The sequence below is a fragment of the Populus euphratica genome, unplaced genomic scaffold (assembly GCF_000495115.2).
Source record: "Populus euphratica unplaced genomic scaffold, PopEup_1.0 scaffold489.1, whole genome shotgun sequence".
Taxonomy (NCBI): Eukaryota; Viridiplantae; Streptophyta; class Magnoliopsida; order Malpighiales; family Salicaceae; genus Populus; species Populus euphratica.
Genome location: NW_011500363.1, coordinates 71,266 through 91,501, shown reverse-complemented (window position 1 = coordinate 91,501; position 20,236 = coordinate 71,266). Strand labels below are relative to the sequence as shown.

The window sequence follows — 20,236 nt, the reverse complement described above, 5'->3', positions numbered from 1 at the left end:
ATTCTAGCTTGGTTCCTCCATGCATTTAAAACCTTTCTTAGCCTACTCTTGACAAGTTGCCAGTCTTTCTTTTCTTTTCTCTTTTGTCGCTTTTCATTTTTTATTTTAAAAGAAAAAGGATAATTTAGGGGAAAATTCAAATTTGGATTATAACAATTGCTCCCTCTTTATAATACTTATGATAAAAAATCTCATAAGAAATTTTAAATAGTAAACTTGTAAAGAAGAAAAGATAAAAAGTTGTAGATTTATCATATTAATAAATAATAGTGCAAAATAAAAGGTTAGAGTTTAACATCCAAAAAAAAAAGTTTAATTGATATGGGAGTTAGTTTGTTTATTCTTATTTTTTAGAGTTGATGAGATTTTAAGGTTAATTTAAAAAAATATGTATTAATTTTTTAGTATATATAAAATAATATATTTTTAAAATAAAATAAATCATCATTTTAAAAACTTGACTTGGAAGGTTAACCCACCACCTCAAGGTCTACAATTGGGCTAGATTTGATTTGAATTATTTATATAGTAAAACCAGTTAAATCATGTGGTAAAATAGGTCAAACCACAATCTAAATGACTTGATCAAAATTTTAATGAGATATGATTATTTTTAATTTTTATAAAAAATAAACTCTTTTTGTTCTTTTAAAAACAACATTCAAAACAATATTAGCTTGAATAAAAAAAAATTATATCAATCCATAACTATATGTTAATTTACACAACTCATGACTTTAGCTATGAACATAACTGGGTTTTTTTTTTTTTTTTTTTAATCCTGCTCTCTGAAAATGAAACGTGAAGTAAATATCTTCCATACTGACTGTCTAATTATATTAACTAATCTTTATTTATTGACTTGCAGGTCAACAAGATAGGTACAGTGACTGGATCCATTAGGTCAGCATTCGACTCCAAAGCTGCGAGTTGGGGTGTGATGGTCAGCCACCGTAGTGGTAAAACTGAGGTTAATCTCATAGCTGATCTGTCTGTTGGGTTGGCCAATGGACAGGTTTGTTGACTCAACTCCGTAGACTTGGGCAAATAAACTGATGAACTGCATTTTCCTTGATCTTATGGAATTGAATGTACATGTTCTAATGCACAGATTAAGACCGGAGCTCCTTGCAGAAGTGAGGCGGTTGGCCAAGTATAATCAGGTAAAAACTGCAACTTCTTATAGTTTACCTGTTCATTTCCCTTTCAAATATTGCTGTATGCGGCCTCCTCTTGTCTCTCTTATTTCTTCAACGCCTTCTCAACATTTGCATGTAGTATCCATATTTTCAAGTATAATGCTTTTTCTACCTCTAGAATCTAGATAACACACAGACCTCTCTCACACACACATGCAGACGTCCACATTTGTATCAGGAGAGGGCTGAAAAGACAGCTAGTTGGATCAAGTTGATTACAATTAGAGCCATTTTCTGAGATCTGGCTTGATTGGGTGATCTAATGCACCCTACTTTATAAAACATTCCTGACGGACTGAAATTTTAATGTTAGAACCCACAAGTGGATACAACAAAGAATAACCTTGTCCACAGGTCGGCCTTTTCCGCTGAACTCAGAAGCTAACTATTTTCTTATCCTTCTCCTAAGAATATTGTGCGTCTCTAAAACCTTTCTTAGATCAGCAATATTGTCTATTCCCTGTTACTTTCTGAAAAAAAAAAAAAATTTTCTGTTTAATTCATTTGTTCAAATCTATGTTCATCACTTTATTGGCGAGTTTCAATTTGCTTGCAGCTTTTGCGCATTGAAAAGGAACTTGGAAATGTGCATTATGCTGGTGAAGCTTTCAGATACCCTTAAAAAAATGTGGAAAAGTTATTGGATCAAATTCATTATCATGAAATCCCAGAGCTACAAGTCCAGTGGACCTGGAAAATCGAAGGGAATTTTTTACAGAACAACTTAGATTCCAATAAAACAAACACAATTGCCTGATCAGCTAGGCGTTATAAAATTCTCATCTTGATTGTAACAATTGTGCCCCGGAAGAAGTAAGTTTTGCTGATGTGTGGTAGGAAGTTGAGATGGGTGATGAAATGGTGTGGTGGAGGGCGGTGTCTTGGCTTCTGCTGTGGATGAGAAGATGAGAGAGGGAGAGAGTTGAGGGTTAGTGTGCTGCATGAAGATGTAGAATGCAAGCAATGCCGAGGATGTTCAAAGATATTCACCTGGATGAAATTCATGAGAAAAATAACAAATATTTTTCTAAATTAGGAAGAAAATATTATTTGAGTCTAGGAATCCAGAATACATAATAATGAAAGTCAAGCGTAATGCACCTAACAAGAATAATTCAAGTTACATCATCATGGACTAGTTAAAATTTAAGCTATCAGCATAAATCGTTGCACTAGATTCCAACAAATTTAAACAAATCTAGTCAGAAACTAGACTAATGACTAAGAAGCTTAAGGGCCGAATTTGGAGTATTTGGAATGGGATTGATGGATGCTCCTGATGGCACAGCAACCAAGGGAGTATAAGATGATGAGAAAAACGGTGATAAAGATGAGGACGATGGCCAAAATCCTCCATTCTTTCTTAATGTTGGCGAGAAATCCACCTTTACATGAATTGCAGTCGTAGCAATACTTGTTTTGGTTATTGCTCCATGTGGCACAGTCGGAGTCTTGCACTGCTGGGCCAGACTCGGGCACTATCCAGAATGTTGCATTCTTATATTCGAATCCACAGTCTGCTGGGGGCTTGCAGCAACCAGACTAAAAACATCAAAAATCCAAACAAATTATGTTTTGCATGCAACAGTCTCGACGATGTCTTTACCAACGTAAGAATTGTTGCATTAGACACAGTGGACGTTTCTACAGAAATCAAGATTTACAAGCAGCTGCTAGCGAAAGAGAAGAAAATCATGTGTACCAACTAAACAATATTCAAACTCAAAACGGTAAGGGTTGGAATATTATCGTTTCTAGAATCTCATATCTAGATGTAAAATATTGATAAAAAAAGAAGTGATAATACCTGTACAGGAGACAATTTGGTCTGGTAAAAATCCGCAACCTTCTGATTAACATCAGAATGATTATCAAGACTCTGGCAAACATGAGCGTCAATCAAACAACTCCTGATCTCATCCCAGTTATTCTGATTCACGAAGTGATTCTTCAACCAATTTGAGTAATCTCCAAGCCTGTACTCCCTGTACCCTATCCTTGACAAGGCCTTGCCTGCACCCTTATTTGTGACAATGAATGCAAAAACAGTGAAACATACGAGCCCAACAATCAACAAAAAGTTGAAGCAAGAATGAATCTTGATCCAAAAGGTCTTCTCACAGAGTGATCCGATTAGCCCTAGCAATGACACCACAAATAAAGAGACACCCAGTATAAATAATGGGAGTTGTAGGGCTTTTTGACACAAGGACGAAGAGTGATGCATCATTAGATAAGCAGAAGCGCTGATAGAGACAAGGCCTAGGATCAAGATCAACGAGTTTATAAATGTAAAGACGCCATTGCTAATGCGAGCCATTGTGTGGTTAATCTCTTGTTCTTGGTGAGGTTTCAATTTGTTGTGATTTACTTTTAACTATAAAAATATATAAACCTAGAGGCAATGTAACAAAAAGAGAAGAATGCTATGCATGCAGACTAGTCTTTAATTATATGGATAGAAAAGAAGGAACAAGGCAGGAAATTAATTAGGGTTCTAAAATTGTATGGGATTTGGATTTTAATCCTTTTTTTTCCCTACGTGCGTGAAAAACGGTTGCTTTAAGATAATACTTTCTTGGGAAAGAGGAGTTAATACTAGGAGTCTTACAAGTGTTAAACTTGATGGAATGGATTAGAGTCCTAACTTCCAAGTGGTTAGAGTTTAAGGTGAGTTTGAATTTCGAATTAATTCCAGTAATCCGAGGATTACTTCAAACCAGCATTTTGCGCTTTTTTCTTCTTTTTTAAGTGTATTGTGACTTCTTGACTTATTCCTAGTACATAAACAACATCGATGTTTTATTTTTTAAATAGTACAGCAGGAAAAAATATACAAAATATAATTCAGTTTGATGGGTGGCGCTACTCATACATACATGCATACAAAAGCTATTTACAAAATAAAAGTTTCACAAATTATTCAAATTCTAGTATTTGCTAGGTACAACATGCAATGAGAAATGATATAAAATAATTGATGATATAGTTGTTATTTATCAAAGTTGAACTTTATTTATAAAAATTAATTATTTTTTATATTTTTTTTAACTACTAATATAAGGGTAGTCTCAACTTGAAATAAGCTAATTTCGAGATTAAATAAGCTTTGAAAATATTTTTTTTATTTTTTTGCATTAGAAGTTACTTTATTAATTACTTGAGAATGTCACTACACCACTTCTTATAAAATCTTCAACCTTGATTATTCATTCAACAAATATTTGTTTGACTTATAAAAGGTCATTTGCAATATAACCATTATGGGCAAGCAAAGAAAACCTTTCATACTAAAAATCTCTAAAATAGTTGTTGTCATAGCTATTAATAATCATTAAAGAATGTTCATATTTTTTTAGGTTCAATTTTTAGCCATTTTTCTTTTTTTTCATCTATCTCAATCATATCAGCATAAAATATATCAAACTTCCTTTTAAAAGGTTAGTTACACATCTTTTTCAACATTTTCTTCAAAGCCACAACTTTGAACTTGTTGTTGAAGTTACTAATAAAATATCACAAACAATAATAATGACAATTAATGGGTTTAAACCATATTCGTGTCATAACATTCTTAATTATTGCATGTCTATCTAATATCGTGGACAATCCGATACAACCACTAATGACATGTTGGCTAAGCAAATCTAATAACCATGTCTAGTTATTGTTCATCTCTTCTTTGACCAAAGCATGACACAATAGGGAAAAAAACCCCATTATTCTTGTTATAAACAAATCCAATCAACACATTTACCTTATAATTCATATAAAAGTGAATGTAATCAACACTTATCAATAGAAGACAGTATTGAAACCCCTGAATTACACCCTAAATGCTTAAAATACTCTCCTAAATATTGCTTTATTACCATTATGAATTTAATTTGTGATCTCGCTCGACAATTGCCCTTGGATTTGATTCCTTAGGAACTAATAGAACTCTAAACAACATTTAAAAGGACTTCTCATGTGAACTGAACATCTACTCCAATACTTTCTATTTAGCTACCTATGTTTTTTTGTATGAGATATTATACAAAAAATCACTATATATAATAGATTAAATGGTTGCAATTTTAGTACTTATATCAGCTCTAACAATTATCAAAATCACATTATCGATAAAATATAAGTCAATATGATAGTGGGATTGAATAACCACTGAACTGATACTTGTGCAATGCTATTTTAATTTGTCTATCTCAAATGAATTGGAATTTTTATGATATCCCTCACACAAATACCATTGACATGTTGATTCATGCATATAATGTAATTGCATATAAGTTGTAATTGAAAGTTACACCTTGTATTGTAATAAAATCTTTATGTAACATTACTTAACTGCAGTTATTAAATCAAAATTGATTTAAAAGGTATATCTAACCTCTAACTCAGTAGTTAAGTTTGCATTCCTATGACTCAAAACTAAATCATTGCATATAATACAAGCATACCCACTAACATCCTTAAATCTAGGAATGAGAGGTCTTATCATACGAACTTTATGATCATTGGTCACACAACCCATTACAAGATTGATAATGAATCTCAAAAAAATAAACAAGGTTTGATAAGAGTGTGAACAAAAAACAAACCCTTACCCTATTAATATCAAATTATGAATAAGAAGTATAAAGAAAGCGTCATGAAGCCAATTAATCTTCAATAAGTCAATTTAGTTTGTTTGAAACTAAAAAATATGAGAATCTCTCACACACAAGTTGAATAAATTAAGCAGCAATAGTATTATCAAGTTTTAATATTTTATTCTTATAAAGAGTATTTATACTCTAGAAAATAAAATAAAAAACCTAATGCTAAATGGTCAGACATGAACCCAATTTAAATTTAGCCTAAACTAATTAAATTAAAATAAGATCTAGAAATAATAAAATAAATAAAAAAATATTCTAAAATTAATTTTTCACCATTTACCACGTATGATGGTGAAAAATACCTAAGAGAAATAAATGTTGAAGAATCCTTGCTAAACTAAAGTTTGTGGCCTTGTAAAATAAAAATTAATTTCTGACCAGTTAATTCTTCATGTTTGATATGGAATCCCTATAAAATAAGTAACTCAAAGGTTTTCATATAAGTTCTTAATAATAACAAGGACTTTTTATAGTGAATGAAATCTATAATTTTTAAGGAAACAATGTCTTTCCTATTTTCACACTTTGTTGACAGATTTTAGACTCAACTATAAACACGTTATTCTCTCTTGTTTTGATGAATTAGCGTAATTACCATTTATCACTGGGAAGGTAAAGATGTATGGCCTTCAACCCAATTAAAATCACATCCAAAACTCTCATATAGCTTCAGATATGACCTAAAAAGTATACAAAGGTCCAGACTGGCAAATATGAACCTTTTTAACTTAAACCTCTTGACTTAGTTCATTGATCTTCTCTTGGATCCATTTCATTTTAGGTCTTAGAATAGATCCAATAGACACTTCAAATGACTCATTTGATGTTATAATCAGGATCGCATCATCTTCTCTCTTCTCAAAAGCATTCAATCTCAAATCATCACTAACATCAAACAAATAAAAATTAGAAACTTTGAATATAGCATTAATATATACTTACCTTGTAAATTCACATTGTTGACATTGACTCCTTCAAGGAATTTGAATGAACCATCTCCTTCAAGCACTAACTTTGATTTCTTACGTCCAAGAAATCTCTTTTTGCACATATGCACCCAAACTCAATTTTTTGGTTCCCAGGCAACCCTCAATTTTTTGGTTCCAAGGCAACCCTTTTTCACCTTTTGTTTACTTAGAATGCATACCTCTCATTCTTTTTCTTAACATATTATCATACCTTCTTCAAAAAACGCTTTCACCACTAGTGCTTTTTTATTTCCATCAAATCTAACATTTACCATATTATTACTTATTGCATCCTTTATTAGTGGAAAACCACTATAAATCTCATTAAGAAATACATAGAAAAATATGAACAATAACTTCTACCTTTATTAGAAAGCCCTAAAAAAATTTAACTGTCCTGAAATTTTAACTTAGAATAAAAAAAAAAAGATCTTTGAAAACTTCTGGAAAAACTTTAGCTTAATCTAACAATCAAATCAAGAATTATATTTGTTGGTCTAAAGTTACACAACATAATAAATTTAAGCAAAAATCTGAATTTGATCGTCTTATATCATCCTCAAAATCCCATAACAAAGATATAGCAATATTAAGAATGGAAGGATCAAGTTCGTTAGTAATAAAATATACTTTTTTGAAAACAAGTAGGATTATCAGTTGGTTTGATTAATGGAAAAATCAGGTTGTTTATTTAGTTTTTCCATAAAATTCACAGTTCGCTCACTTACTTTCTTCACTCCTCAAATCTTACCTCCACTCTTGACTAGATTTGGATTTGTTTTAAAAATGGTTAAATGGTTTAAGTTATTGACCAAATGGTTTTTAGGCAGTGGGAGAACTGTTTTCGATTCTAGCCAAATTTGATGGTCTTCTCTCACCTTATTCCTCACTTTGATTTTCTTTACCCACATCATCATGTTCTAGTTTCAATTTTATTTGATCATTATACACATATTTGGGTGCAAAAGGTACATGAGGGATGGTTTTACTATCTTTTACAATAATATATTTATCTATAACCTCATCATGTGTTGCTTTTCTATCAAACTATCATGATCTCCCCAACAAGATGTGATTTACATACATTGTAATCACATCATATGGAACCTTATCAACATACTTCCTAATAAAAAACAGAACCAAGACCTACTTAGTCACTTTCATCTCAATATAATTATTCAACTATTGCAATTTATAAGGTCTATGATGTTTAATAGTACATAAGTTTAGTTTATTAATAAAGGTAGTGATAGGTACATTAGCACGACTTCAAGTATATATAATCAAACTACACATATTGCTTTATACATGGCAATATGAATATAAGATATTTCCCCTTTGTTAATCAATATCATCCTCCTTAACTTGAACTTAAATTATATGCCTTATAACCAAGACCCCACCCTTAACCGGGTATGCAACCTCCTTATTAGTACAATCCTTTAATGGTGGCATGTCTTCACAAGGAGATCTATCACTTTTGAACTACATGTCTCTATTGTCTCTAGTAACTATTATTATCTTGTTTGGACACTTTGAAGCATAATACTTAAGCCCCTAACACTTAAAACATTTAATATCACAAGTATGTTTAGGTTGAGTATCAGATTTATTTTTGAAACTAGTGGAGACATCAACCTTGGCTTTAGGTAGTTTGGCTTTAGTTCTAATGAAGGGTTTTGATTGGGCAACCCCGTCTTTTGAAATTCAGCTTACATGACAATGAAAAACCTGAATTGTAAGTTGGTTGTACATTCTTGTTGTAATCTTGACTATGACATCAAATGATCCATTAGAAGTGTCCACTAGGTATATTTTAAGGCATAAAATAAAGTGGATCTAAAAGGAGTTTAATATGCTAAATCAATAGGCTTGGGCGAGTAGGAGAAAAAGGTTAAGTTGATAGAGTTGACTCATAAAATCGTATAATTTTACGAGTCAACATGTATATAATGTGTAAAATTAGGTTAGATGCTTGAAGCCAAACTCAGTCGAAATCGGCCAAACTCAGTAAGATCGGTAAAATTGAATTGATTTTATGAGTTTGATAAAAGTTCAAAAATGTATTGGTTCCCTGTTCGAGTCCCCCGACAATCCACTCCACAATATGTGATTAAAAGTTTAATTTTACATTTCATTATGTGATGACATGAAAGTTTAATTTAGAATTGAATTTCTAATTTAACCATATAAAATATTAACACAATAAAAGCAGGTTGATTCAATCAGGCTTTTAATAGCTTATTTAACTCCATTCAACTTGATTCAATTAGGAATTTAACTATATACATGCATGCTTTTTTTTCTTTTTTCTTTTTTTTATTTTGTCTAACTCTTTATACTAGACATCCTTGTTGATGCATCTATTGATTTTTGAACAAATTATTTGTTTTAGATTTGTTAATTTTTAGTTAATAAAATTCTATGAACATAATTGTATTATATTGTATTTTTAAATTATTTAAACCATGTATGAATTTTTATTTGAATTATATATTTTAAGATATTTGGACATTTGTATTATTTATTTCACTTTTACTTTAATTGTGTCATGTTATTATTTACTACTTGACTGAAATTGTCAATATATAATTAGTTAAAATATTTTTCTTATGATTTCATGATTTGAGTTTCTCATCCTAGTTTATATTATATATTCTATGTCGTGTCAAAAAAATATTTTTGACAACCTTGGTCACCATTATTCAAAGGATAAAAAAGTAAATCTTGTTGTTATTGAGTTTACCAAGTATGCTATAATTTGGTAGGATCAACTTGTTTTGAGTAAGAGGAAAAACCATGAGATGATCATTGACACTTGAGATAAGATAAAAGCAATCATTAAAAAGAGATTTTTTCTAGAATATTAATCCCAGGATGTATATCAAACGTTACAAAGTCTAACTTAGTGGTTTAAGAATGCATCAGATTACCATAAAAAGATGGAAATCGCTATGATTTGAGCGAATATGGTGGAGGATAGAAAAGCTATTATAGCTAGGTTTTTGAATGGGTTGAACCACAACATAGCAAACACAGTGAAGTTACAACACTATATAAAGTTAAAAGACATTGGTGTATATGGTTACAAAGATGGAACGACAACTTAAATGAAATGATAGTGCACAATAAGTCCAAGGTTTAGGTTTTTATAATCATATAGGTCAAGTTATAGAAAGGATAGGGCTGCCTAAACCAAAACAAATAGAGGAGTTAAGGTCAAACTATTTAAAGGGAAAAAAAAGTCTTTATCAACATTAAAGATAAATATGATACTCAAACACATCGTAACCATCATATCAAATTATTTTTATGTTTGGGAATAGTTCATATAGCTTCTCAATATCCAAATAAAAAAGCTATGATTTTATAAGATTATGAGGAGGTTAAAACAGAAAGTGATGACACTGATGATGAGATTATGCCATTTAAGAATACTAGTGATGAGGATGTAGAGTATCTGGTTGAGGAAGAATCATTTATAGTTAGATAAACATTGAATGTTGAAGTTAAAGAGGATAATTTGAAGCAACAAAGGGATAATATTTTTCATACTAGATGCCACATCAATAATAAGTTATGTAGTATGTTATATATGGTGGGAGTTGTGCTAATATTGCAAGTTTTATGCTTATTAGAAAGTTGAATTTGAATATTACAAAGCATTACAGACCCTATAAATTTCAGTTGAATGAATGTGAGGAAGTGAAGGTTAATAAATAGCTTTTATTTTTATTTTTTATTGGGAGATATAACAATAAAGTTTTATGTGATGTAGTTTCTATGCATACGACTCATGTGTTATTGGAATGGTCATGGTAGTTAACAAGAAGGTTGTACATAATAGGTTTAGAATTATGTGTTATTTTATAAAAGATAGAAAATCAATCATATTTATACTATTATCTCCGAGACAAGTCTACAAGGACTAATTGATATTGAAAAGGAAAAGTAAGAACAAAAGGAGTGAAAATACAAATTTGATTATGAACCATAAGAATAAAGAAAAGTCAAATCTAGCAGAAAGGAAAAAAATTAGAGATTTAGCAGATTGTGGAGAGAAAAATCAATGAGAGAATAAAGAAAGTAAGAGAAAAGAGAGTGTTAAGGAAAACTATAGAAAAAAGGAGTTTTTATGAAAAAGTGAAATCAAGAACGCTTTTTATACTAACCAACCTATGTTTATAGTTTTATAGAAACAGGCCTATTTTAATTCTAACAAACTTGATCCTTCTATTTCTAATGTTATTGTTTCTTTATTATAAGAATTCAAAGACATGTTTCTCAAAGAGATTCCTAGTGGTTTATTATTGATAAGGGAAATTAAACATCAAGTCGATCTTGTTCTTAAAAGTGTGATTTCTAACCAACTAGCTTATCAAACTAATCTTGATGAGACAAAGGAACTTTAAAGGCAAGTTGAGAAGTTGATGTTTAAAGGGTACATAAGGAAAAACATGAGTCCATATGTTGTTCTAGTGTTACTTGTGCCTATAAAGGATGGAACTTAGAGGATGTGTATTGATTTTCATGCTATCAATAACATTACAATGAAATATAGACATGTCATTCCTAAGCTAGATGATATATTAGATGAATTGTATGCTTTTTGTATTTTTACTAAGATTGATTTAAAAAGTGGATATCATCATATAAAGATGAAAGAAAGTGATGAATGAAAAACTATTTTTAAGACTAAATATGGATTGTATAAGGTTAGTCATGTTGTTTAATCTTACTACTACACCTAGTATTTTTATGAGATTGGTGAATCATGATTTGCATGCATTTATTGACATATTCATTATTATGTATTTTGATGATATCTTAGTTTATAGCAAAAGTTTGGATAAACATGTTAAGCATTTACATTGTATGCTTAATGTTTTTCTAGAAAGAAACACTATATGCTAATTTGGAAAAAAAAAAAGTGTACCTTTTGCATTGAAAAAGTTGTATTTCTTTATAATGTTATTAGTGCAGAAGGCATTGAAATAGATGAGAAAAATGTGAATGTTATCCAAGAATGGTCAACACCTAAGTCAATAACTAGGGTAATAAGTTTCCATGTTTTTGCTAGTTTTATAGGAAATTTGTTAAGGATTTTAAGACACTAGCCACACCACTTGATGAAATTATCAAAAAGTTAGTTACCTTTAAATAAGGTATTGAACAAGATAATGCATTCAATCTTCTTAAAAAAACGTTAAGTTTAGCACATTTATTAGCATAACCTAACTTTTATAAAGCTTTTGAGATTGAATTTAATGTCTCAGGAATAGAAATTTGAGTTGTTTTAACGCAAAAGAAGTGTTCAATTGTCTATTTTAGCAAAAAAATTAATAGAACTGCATTGAATTACCCAACTTACAAAAATAAGTTTTATGCATTAGTAAGGACTTTGGAGAGTTGACATCATTATTTATGGTTGAAAGACTTTTTTATATATTCAAATCACATGTCATTAAAGCATCTAAAAGTACAATGTAATGCATGCCAAATGGATTAAGTACAAATAAGGTAAGGATAACATGGTGGTTAATGCATTATTTAGGAGGTATGTTTTTTTTTTTCTACTTTAAATGTGGAATTATTGGAATTTGAGTATGTGAAAAATTTGTATACTGATGATAATGGTTTTGCTAATGTGTATGATGCTTGTGAAATGTCGATATATTAATAATTTTATAAATTTGATGGTTATTTATTTAAAGAGAATAAATTATATGTCTAATAATTTTATGCCTGAATTGATTGTTTATAAAGATCATAAAGGTGGTTTAATAAGATATTTTGGTGTTAAGAAGACTTTAGATGTTTTGTATAAATATTTTTATTGGCCTAGAAAGAAATATGATGTGCAAAGTGTGTGTGATTAATGCATTTCATGTAAACAAGCTAAATCTAAGGTCTTACCATATGGTTTATATACTCATTAACATGTACCTAAAAAACCTTAGGTAGATATTTTCATAGATTTTGTTTTAGATTTTCCTAGGTTAAAAAGGTTAAAGGATTCTATTTTTATAGTTGGAGATAAGTTTTATAAGATGGTACATTTCATATCAAGTTATAAAAATAATGATGCAACCAACATTATTGATTTGTTCTTTAGAGAAATAGTATGACTTTACGGTATTTATATACGCACTATTTTTTATCGTGATATTAAATTTTTTAGCTACTTTTAAAAGGTTTTGTAAAAAAAGTTAGGAACTAAGTTATTATTTTTTACTACAAGTCATCCATAAACGGAGTCAAATAAAAGTGGTAAATAGAACTTTAACTACTTTATTTTTTTTATTTTCATTCAAAAGAATCTTAAAAAAATTGAAGGATTGTTTGTCATTTAATGAATTTGTATATAATAGAAGCCTATATTTTACTATTGATCATTTACCATTTAAGGTTGTTTATGGTTTTAATCTACTAACCTCTTTGAATTTTATGTATTTACTTATTGATGAAAGTAATCTTAATTGTAATAGGAAATAAGAGATGATGACAACACTCCATAAGAGTGTTTGATAACATATAGAGAAAAAAAAATGAATAATAAGCATCTAAAGCTAACAAAGATCATAGATGTATTATTTCTTAACTAATTTATTGGGTTTGGGTGTATATAATAAAGAAAAAATTTCTAGCCCATATAAGATCTAAGTTACGGTCTAGAAGAGATGGTTTATTTCAAGTTCTTGAGCAAATCAATGATAATATATATAAAGTGGATCTTTTTAAGTAAGTATGATGTTAATGTTACTTTTAATGTTTATGATCTTTCTTTGTTTGATATAGGTAAATATTTGAGATCAGATCCTTTAAGGGGGGATAATGAGAATAATCAAACATCATCAAATGATCAATTAGAGGTGCTAATTTAGCTAGTTATAAGAAAGATTAAAAAGGCACTCAATAAGCTTATTCAGTGATTGTTTGGTAGTGTGGCTACCGGTGAAGTTCACCCGCAGCCACAGATATTGTTATCTGGTTAAGCAAAAAATGCAAGTTTATGTTGGTAGGACCCATTAGAAAATATGACTGTGCCGCAGGTTTTCTAGAAGCACAATTTTGCTGCTTCTTACACAGAGGAATTAGTGAACAATGAAGCATGACTACACTATTCACGTGAACAATGAAGAAATTCTTTATTGTTCTGACCGAACCAGATTCAGTCCAAAGCTAAAAATTCATTGAACCGGGTCCAATCCAGTAAAATAAAAAAAATATTTTTTTATTTTTAATTGTATTTTATTCGCAAAACTAGTGTTAAACATTATTCAATGACACTAAATAAATTAGACGGAAATCACTTGATGACATAGCATTTACAAAATTTGATCACAATCCCAATTTTGTTCTTGATTATATTTTACCTAATGTTGTTGCGCTTTTAAGAAGCCAAGAAAATTATAGTCCTTGTCGAATGTATTTAATACGTGATGGAATTATAGATAATTTAATGGAATAATAAAAAATATTTTATATAAAGTATTATTTATTTCATGATGTAATAGCAATAGTTAAATCTACAATATTTAAATTAAAAATCATCAATATTAATATATTTTTTAAAATTATTTTATAATCTCAATTTCAAAAGCATTCTTAACCAAACATTTTAAACTATTTTTTGTTCAATTTCAATTTCAACCATAGTTTTTACTAAATATATATTTTTCCTAATCAACTTCAACTAAAAGTACTTTTTGTAAAAATAACTTTTTTCAAATTACAATCACAACAGTTACCGCAATACCAAATACACTCTCAGAATATTTAGACCAAGTCAAGCTTTCAGAATTCAAAAAAAAATACTATTTTATTATTTTATCAATCTTACTTAGTATGTTTTTATCTTTTATAAATAGTATTATTTAGTTTGTATTGGGTGTAAAAAGTTGCTTATGCTTTAAGGTCTTCATTAAACTTATTTTGGACTTATCAAAGATCTTGTCTTTATGTCATTCTTCATATTCTTCCTTCATAAATCATTATATTTATAAGATTTGATTATTTTTTTTATCAAATAACTTATATGCCATTAATTATTGTGTTGAGTTCTTTGTTATAATATAATTTAAGCTTTTTCAAGTTATTTTTTCTTGCGTACAGATTTTTAGAATTTTTACTCGTTCGCGTCAAGTTATACCCCTTTTGTTTTTAAGAAAGTGAAAACCATGTGTAATTGTCCTCTCTCTCCATTTTCTGGAGATGTTGGGAGATTTCCTTCCGAAGATATGTTCCAACGCAGAGGATGGAAATTTTGGCCTAGCCATAGAACCGTACTGCACCTTCTCCAATAAATCATAATATACCAGCGGCACCCTCCGAGCAAAAGTTCAATATTTTTATTATTATCTTTCTGGGATGAGATTTTTATTTCAAAATAGTTTTTTATACATTCTGTAGTGTTCAGACGATTTTTTCTTTTATTGGATGTACTGAATATCACAATATCAATAGAATGTTGGTAAAACAACCACCAGAATGCTGCTAAATTGACCAATAAGCGGTTCAAAAGAGGGAGAGTTTTCGGCAAGATGTCATGCCAGAAAATGCCCTCTACCAGCTAATCATATCCGTTTTCCGGGCTTCCTTTCCTCAACATTTAAGATAGTGCTTTACATGAAATGATTGGTTCAAGCACCTCGTTTGCAGCACTTGAAAAAGAGAGAACAGAAACAGATCCTCATCTATGGAATTAAGATAATTATCTATTAAGCTCGAACTTTAGCATTTCTATCGCCTCTCCAGTTTGGACATTGCACTTAGACTCAGCAATTACATGATACTGGGTCGAGATATAAAACAGAAATGAGAAGAGAATTACAGATAATGTATATTGATCAAACATGATGAGAGTTAAACCTGAACAACGGGTCCTGTGTAAGCTCCTTGACGCATATAAAGATCATCAGGAGTATCTATCTCTGCAAGCCATGCAAGGTCATCCATGTTTTCATCATCTATCTCAGCTCCATTTCCTCTAGCTGCAATGTGTTAAAAAGTTATTCAGCTTTGTTGCATGGTTAAACATGTATTCAATATGAATGTTACATGCTTCAACTTATATATGCAACAAGATTAGTAGAAGAGCAGCGAGGGACAAAAAAGAAAAAGCATGGATGATAGTAATGATAATAATGAAAACAAATAAAGGTTACTTACAGAAGGTGGAAAAAGGATAGTCATGGTAATAAGTACATTTTCTGCCTGCATCTTCTCTGTATGGAGGTGCAAGAATGTCAAACACAGCACAAGGGGTGACTGCAGTGAAACAATGCAGATTCCCACCACGTTTTGGGTACAATACTGACGTCTCACATGGAGCTGTTAAAGTTTTATCTACTGTCAACTTTGCCAACCTTACTGCCAAAGATACGCATCCATTAGTCTGCACCTATATATATTCAATTCGAACACTGAAACCCATAAAATAGAGACACTATAGCCACTGACACCTATTTTACTCTTTTTATACCAAACTAAAGCAAAACAAACCAGACAACAGCATAAGGCATGGCTACCATCAAATTTTAGTGAATGCTACAACTGCAGGGACAGTAGTCCACAAAGTTCAGTCAGTCCCATAATCAAAGCCATGATCATGCAATTTTAAAAGGCCTAAATATATTTGGTGGGTAGTTCATAATTGGTTTGAATTTGAAAGTATAATCCAGCAGACCAGCTTCAATTCCAAACACAGCTAAATGATGGCATATAATTTAGCTGATAAAGGGGCTGCTTCAAAGGGAAAACTAGAATATTCTAGCAAACAGGCCAACCGTCTTAGCAGTGACACCATCAGTAGGTTTCTCCAACAAACTTATACCAAGAAATTCTTAGTACACACATATGCTCATAGATACATACACACATTGATTCACATATGCATGCATTCATACATATTTACATATCTACACACATACAAATACACATAATAAGGCATGTTGTGTCTGAAAAATAGATAGTTTTGCATAAAAAAACTGTCTCTATTATGAGCATGGAAAAAGTGAGAATAATCTATATAGTTGGGCCAACAATTTCATTACTAGTCTGCTCAGCATTTGGTTAAACGCTAACTCCAACCACCATGAACATATCTGAGCATGTATTGGTGATGCATGATGGATAATGTTCTATCTAAATCAGGAGAAAATGAGGTCATATTATAGGGTTAAAAGATCAAAAGGTTTCAATCAACGGTTATAAAAGGAAATAGAGGAACTTCTACGTATGTTCCATAAATTGAGGGGACAACTAACAGAAAACGCATTTGAATCCACGGATTTTCATTTCTATTTGATCATGCTTTCATGATGTAAAGTTATTGATTAAAACTGGACCTAAACTAAGAGTTATAAGAAAAAAGTACTCCAATAACTGTTGATGATTTGGAATTGAAGCCCATTTAACCGCACAAACTATTCCAATTCTTGATGGTTAGTGAAGGAAGGCTATGGAATAATCAAGAAAAAAAAAATTAAATGTTAGTTTGTGAGTTCTAAAACTGTCAGGGCAGATGATAAAAAGGTTCTCAAAAGGCAAACCTGCAGGATAACCGGGCCCCTTGCTTTTTGGGTAACACGCAGGCTCAACCCAATCATAAGCTTTGACATGCAATGAACCATATAGAACTTTGCTGAAAACAGTCATGCTAGGATGGTCATGGAGGGGAATAACAGAAGAAGTAGGAAAGCAGAATATACACATCTGCGTACAAAGAATCATCATGTCAAAAACTTTAAACATTGATCTGTACTTCCTTCCTGCTTTCAGATTTAAAATCCAGAATATATAATTAAAATAAAAATGCGGGCTAAAACAATATTAAGGAGAACATCTGCATTAATATTTTGATAATCGGCAAGCACAAACACATGCCAGGAAGCAATTATAAGAACTGAAATGTTCCTAAATTAATTTAACTATACTTACCAAATTTTGCCAAGGAATTGATATATATATATATATAACCTAAATGAAATACAACGAAGCACACAGCTATCCCAACAAGAACAAATTATAATCGAGAGAGAAGAGGTAAAGCTCACAGTAAAACTATCACATCCATAAACATCTACATATGTTATTGGTTGAGCCCATCGAGCAACGCTACTCAACCGATTAAGTCCAAGCATGCCATGCCCTCGATCATCTCGATTTTCCTCTTTAAGCCCTACATCAGCAGGGCCAAATGTGTCTGCACAACAGGCGAGGAGATTTTGTAATAATCTAAATAATGAATCACAATTCGTTCCTCTGATTTTAATGGAAATTTGGGAATCAATATATTGACGTGACAAACAGCAAAAATAATGTATTGGCTCCTCCAATTCTATTGCTACTGTTTGCCATTTCATATTTTCATCCTTATATCATGACGCCATAAATTTGTTAGATTTTTCTAATTCCAAATAAAGATTTAAGGGATAACTAATAAAGAAGAAAACATATTGTACAAGGCTTCACCTTTTCACGTTCAGCTTCAAAACAAATTCACAAAACCCACTTCAGAACTCAACTAAACAGGAGGAAAAAATACATAAAAGATAAAAAGGAAGAAAAAGAGAAATACCCAAAAGAGAGCAGAGTTTCTGGATGGCACTAGAAGAAGGAGGTGCCCCCGAGGGTGTAAATGTCTTTCTGCAGAGCTCATATGAAGCTTGAACTTTAGAAGATGAATTCTGCTGCTCTACCATGTTTATGAGGTTTCTGAAACAGGGAATGAAAGGTAGTAGGCAATTTTTGTGTTCTATTGCAAGCTTTCTTGCCTTATCAGTTGCGTTTCGGAATTCTGAGAACATTTTTGGTCGCCAATTTCTTTTTTTAACTGGAGACTGGAGAGTGACAGCTTCTTCTTTTCTTTTTTCTAATCAAACAGAATATAAATTTATAAACTTGTCTTTAATAAGTTTTAAATAAGAGAGGGGCAATGCAAAAACTACAAACTAGAAAAATTTTAAAGGAAGCAATAAAAGGAAAGCATGGTTAATAAAAACTATAAAGAGATAAATAACAATAAACAAAAATAACAAAAAATTGTGAATAAATAATGTTATTGGCCTAAAAATCATTTTCAATTATTAAGTGTCATATTTATAATGTTATTATAGAATCATAATCCTTCATAAATTATAGGACTATATAATCTTAATTCTAATACAATTTATACTTTTTTATTTGCGCATATCCTTTTTGTAATTGTATATATTCATTTGTATAGGGTTTGATTGATCGATTTTTAATGTGAGTCGTAATCTATAATCTTTTAATCAATAGTTGATTTTAACTTTCTTCACTAGTTTGTTTGAAAAATTATTATTTTTAAATAATTGACATGTGAATGGTTTAGGTTTTTTATATAAACAATACCTCTTATTTTCTTTATTTTAAAATAAATAAAGGAATATTTACTTGTCATTTATGCTAAAATCAATCAAGAAATTGACCATGAATGACATGACAAATCAAGTATTGTTCCCCTAAAATGTTGACCATGTCTCAGTGTCTAACATGTTAGTTAATTAAGTAATTTCAAGTTAAAATGTTTGATGATTGGTTGGTATTTAAAAATATATTTTTATTAAAGTTTTATATCATCATTTTACACTTGAAGTATCAATTTAATATAAGATGTAAATAAATACAATGCTAAAATTCAGACTTTAGAATGGTTAGGATTTTACCCAATAAGGTAGAGACTCTCTCACGAAAATAAATTTGCCTTAAGCCTTAAAAAAGACTAACAGATACCCCACTCAGAAAAAACAATCAAACAACAATGCAGCTTACCTTAGGTAAGGTGCACTGGGGGTGATGCATCTCCCCCTTGCACAACCAGTCCTTTACTCAAACTCTTGCGGACCATAGGTCTCTAATGACTATAATACTAAGTGGCGACTCCTAAACATTAATCATATTTTTATGATTAAATCCAAAACCCTTTCCAACACATAACACCTCACACTAGAGGCACGACAAAAGCCTCTGTCATCGCCAGACAATGTTGCGCCGGCTTGCACCCCGCGACAACCATAAATTGAGGAATTGTCACCACAATCAATTAAGTCCATACCTTCAAGTGTTCAACCACCTAGTCTTGATTTGAAGTCGTTATCATTCAATCTCAAATACTTATTTTTGGGAGAAAATGAAACTTTTACAGTAATAATCTCTTCTAAACTTAATGCACATCAAGAAGGTAAGTTATTATAAACTCTGAAAATACACAAAAATACATTAGGATAGACCATAACTGATATAAAAGGAATTAGTCCTTTGATTTGTATACACAAAATTTATTTGGAGGAAAATGCTAAACTCTCTAGGGAAATGCAATGAAGGCTCAATCCTAATATGAAAGAAGTAGTGAAAAATGAAGTCATTAAGCTTCTAGATAATG

The 20,236-nt window shown here is 30.6% G+C and overlaps 2 protein-coding genes, 1 long non-coding RNA gene and 1 pseudogene across 3 annotated transcripts; 2 read left to right on the top strand and 2 right to left on the bottom strand.

Annotated features, from left to right (window-relative positions):
- Positions 1–794: 794 nt before the first annotated feature.
- LOC105114080 (enolase 1, chloroplastic-like) lies at positions 795–1,821 on the top strand (annotated as a pseudogene).
- Positions 1,822–2,225: 404 nt separating this feature from the next.
- Positions 2,226–3,727, bottom strand: LOC105114075 (tetraspanin-11). The gene is made up of 2 exons (XM_011010493.1): positions 3,007–3,727; positions 2,226–2,741 (listed from the first exon to the last, which is right to left on the bottom strand). Exons 1-2 carry the CDS (start codon positions 3,517–3,519, stop codon positions 2,430–2,432), a joined length of 825 nt encoding a protein of 274 aa, XP_011008795.1. The 5' UTR covers positions 3,520–3,727; the 3' UTR covers positions 2,226–2,429.
- An 11,778-nt stretch (positions 3,728–15,505) lies between these two features.
- Positions 15,506–18,698, bottom strand: LOC105114074 (2-aminoethanethiol dioxygenase-like). The gene is made up of 5 exons (XM_011010492.1): positions 18,410–18,698; positions 17,886–18,034; positions 17,382–17,544; positions 16,000–16,200; positions 15,506–15,821 (listed from the first exon to the last, which is right to left on the bottom strand). The coding sequence occupies exons 1-5, from the start codon at positions 18,636–18,638 to the stop codon at positions 15,694–15,696; spliced, it is 870 nt and encodes a 289-aa protein (XP_011008794.1). The 5' UTR covers positions 18,639–18,698; the 3' UTR covers positions 15,506–15,693.
- Positions 16,207–16,907, top strand: LOC105114073 (uncharacterized). Its single transcript, XR_840063.1, has 2 exons — positions 16,207–16,429; positions 16,477–16,907. It is a non-coding gene; the product is annotated as an uncharacterized LOC105114073 (long non-coding RNA).
- Positions 18,699–20,236: the final 1,538 nt, after the last annotated feature.

Coding starts and splice junctions, on each gene's coding strand:
- LOC105114075 (XM_011010493.1), bottom strand. CDS start 3,519: ATGGCTCGCATTAGCAATGGCGTCTTTACATTTATAAACTCGTTGATC. Junction 2,742..3,006: donor CCAAATTGTCTCCTGTACAG/GTATTATCACTT, acceptor TGATGTTTTTAG/TCTGGTTGCTGCAAGCCCCC.
- LOC105114074 (XM_011010492.1), bottom strand. CDS start 18,638: ATGTTCTCAGAATTCCGAAACGCAACTGATAAGGCAAGAAAGCTTGCA. Junction 18,035..18,409: donor GAAACTCTGCTCTCTTTTGG/GTATTTCTCTTT, acceptor CCTGTTGTGCAG/ACACATTTGGCCCTGCTGAT. Junction 16,201..17,381: donor GGGGCCCGGTTATCCTGCAG/GTTTGCCTTTTG, acceptor TATCTTTGGCAG/TAAGGTTGGCAAAGTTGACA.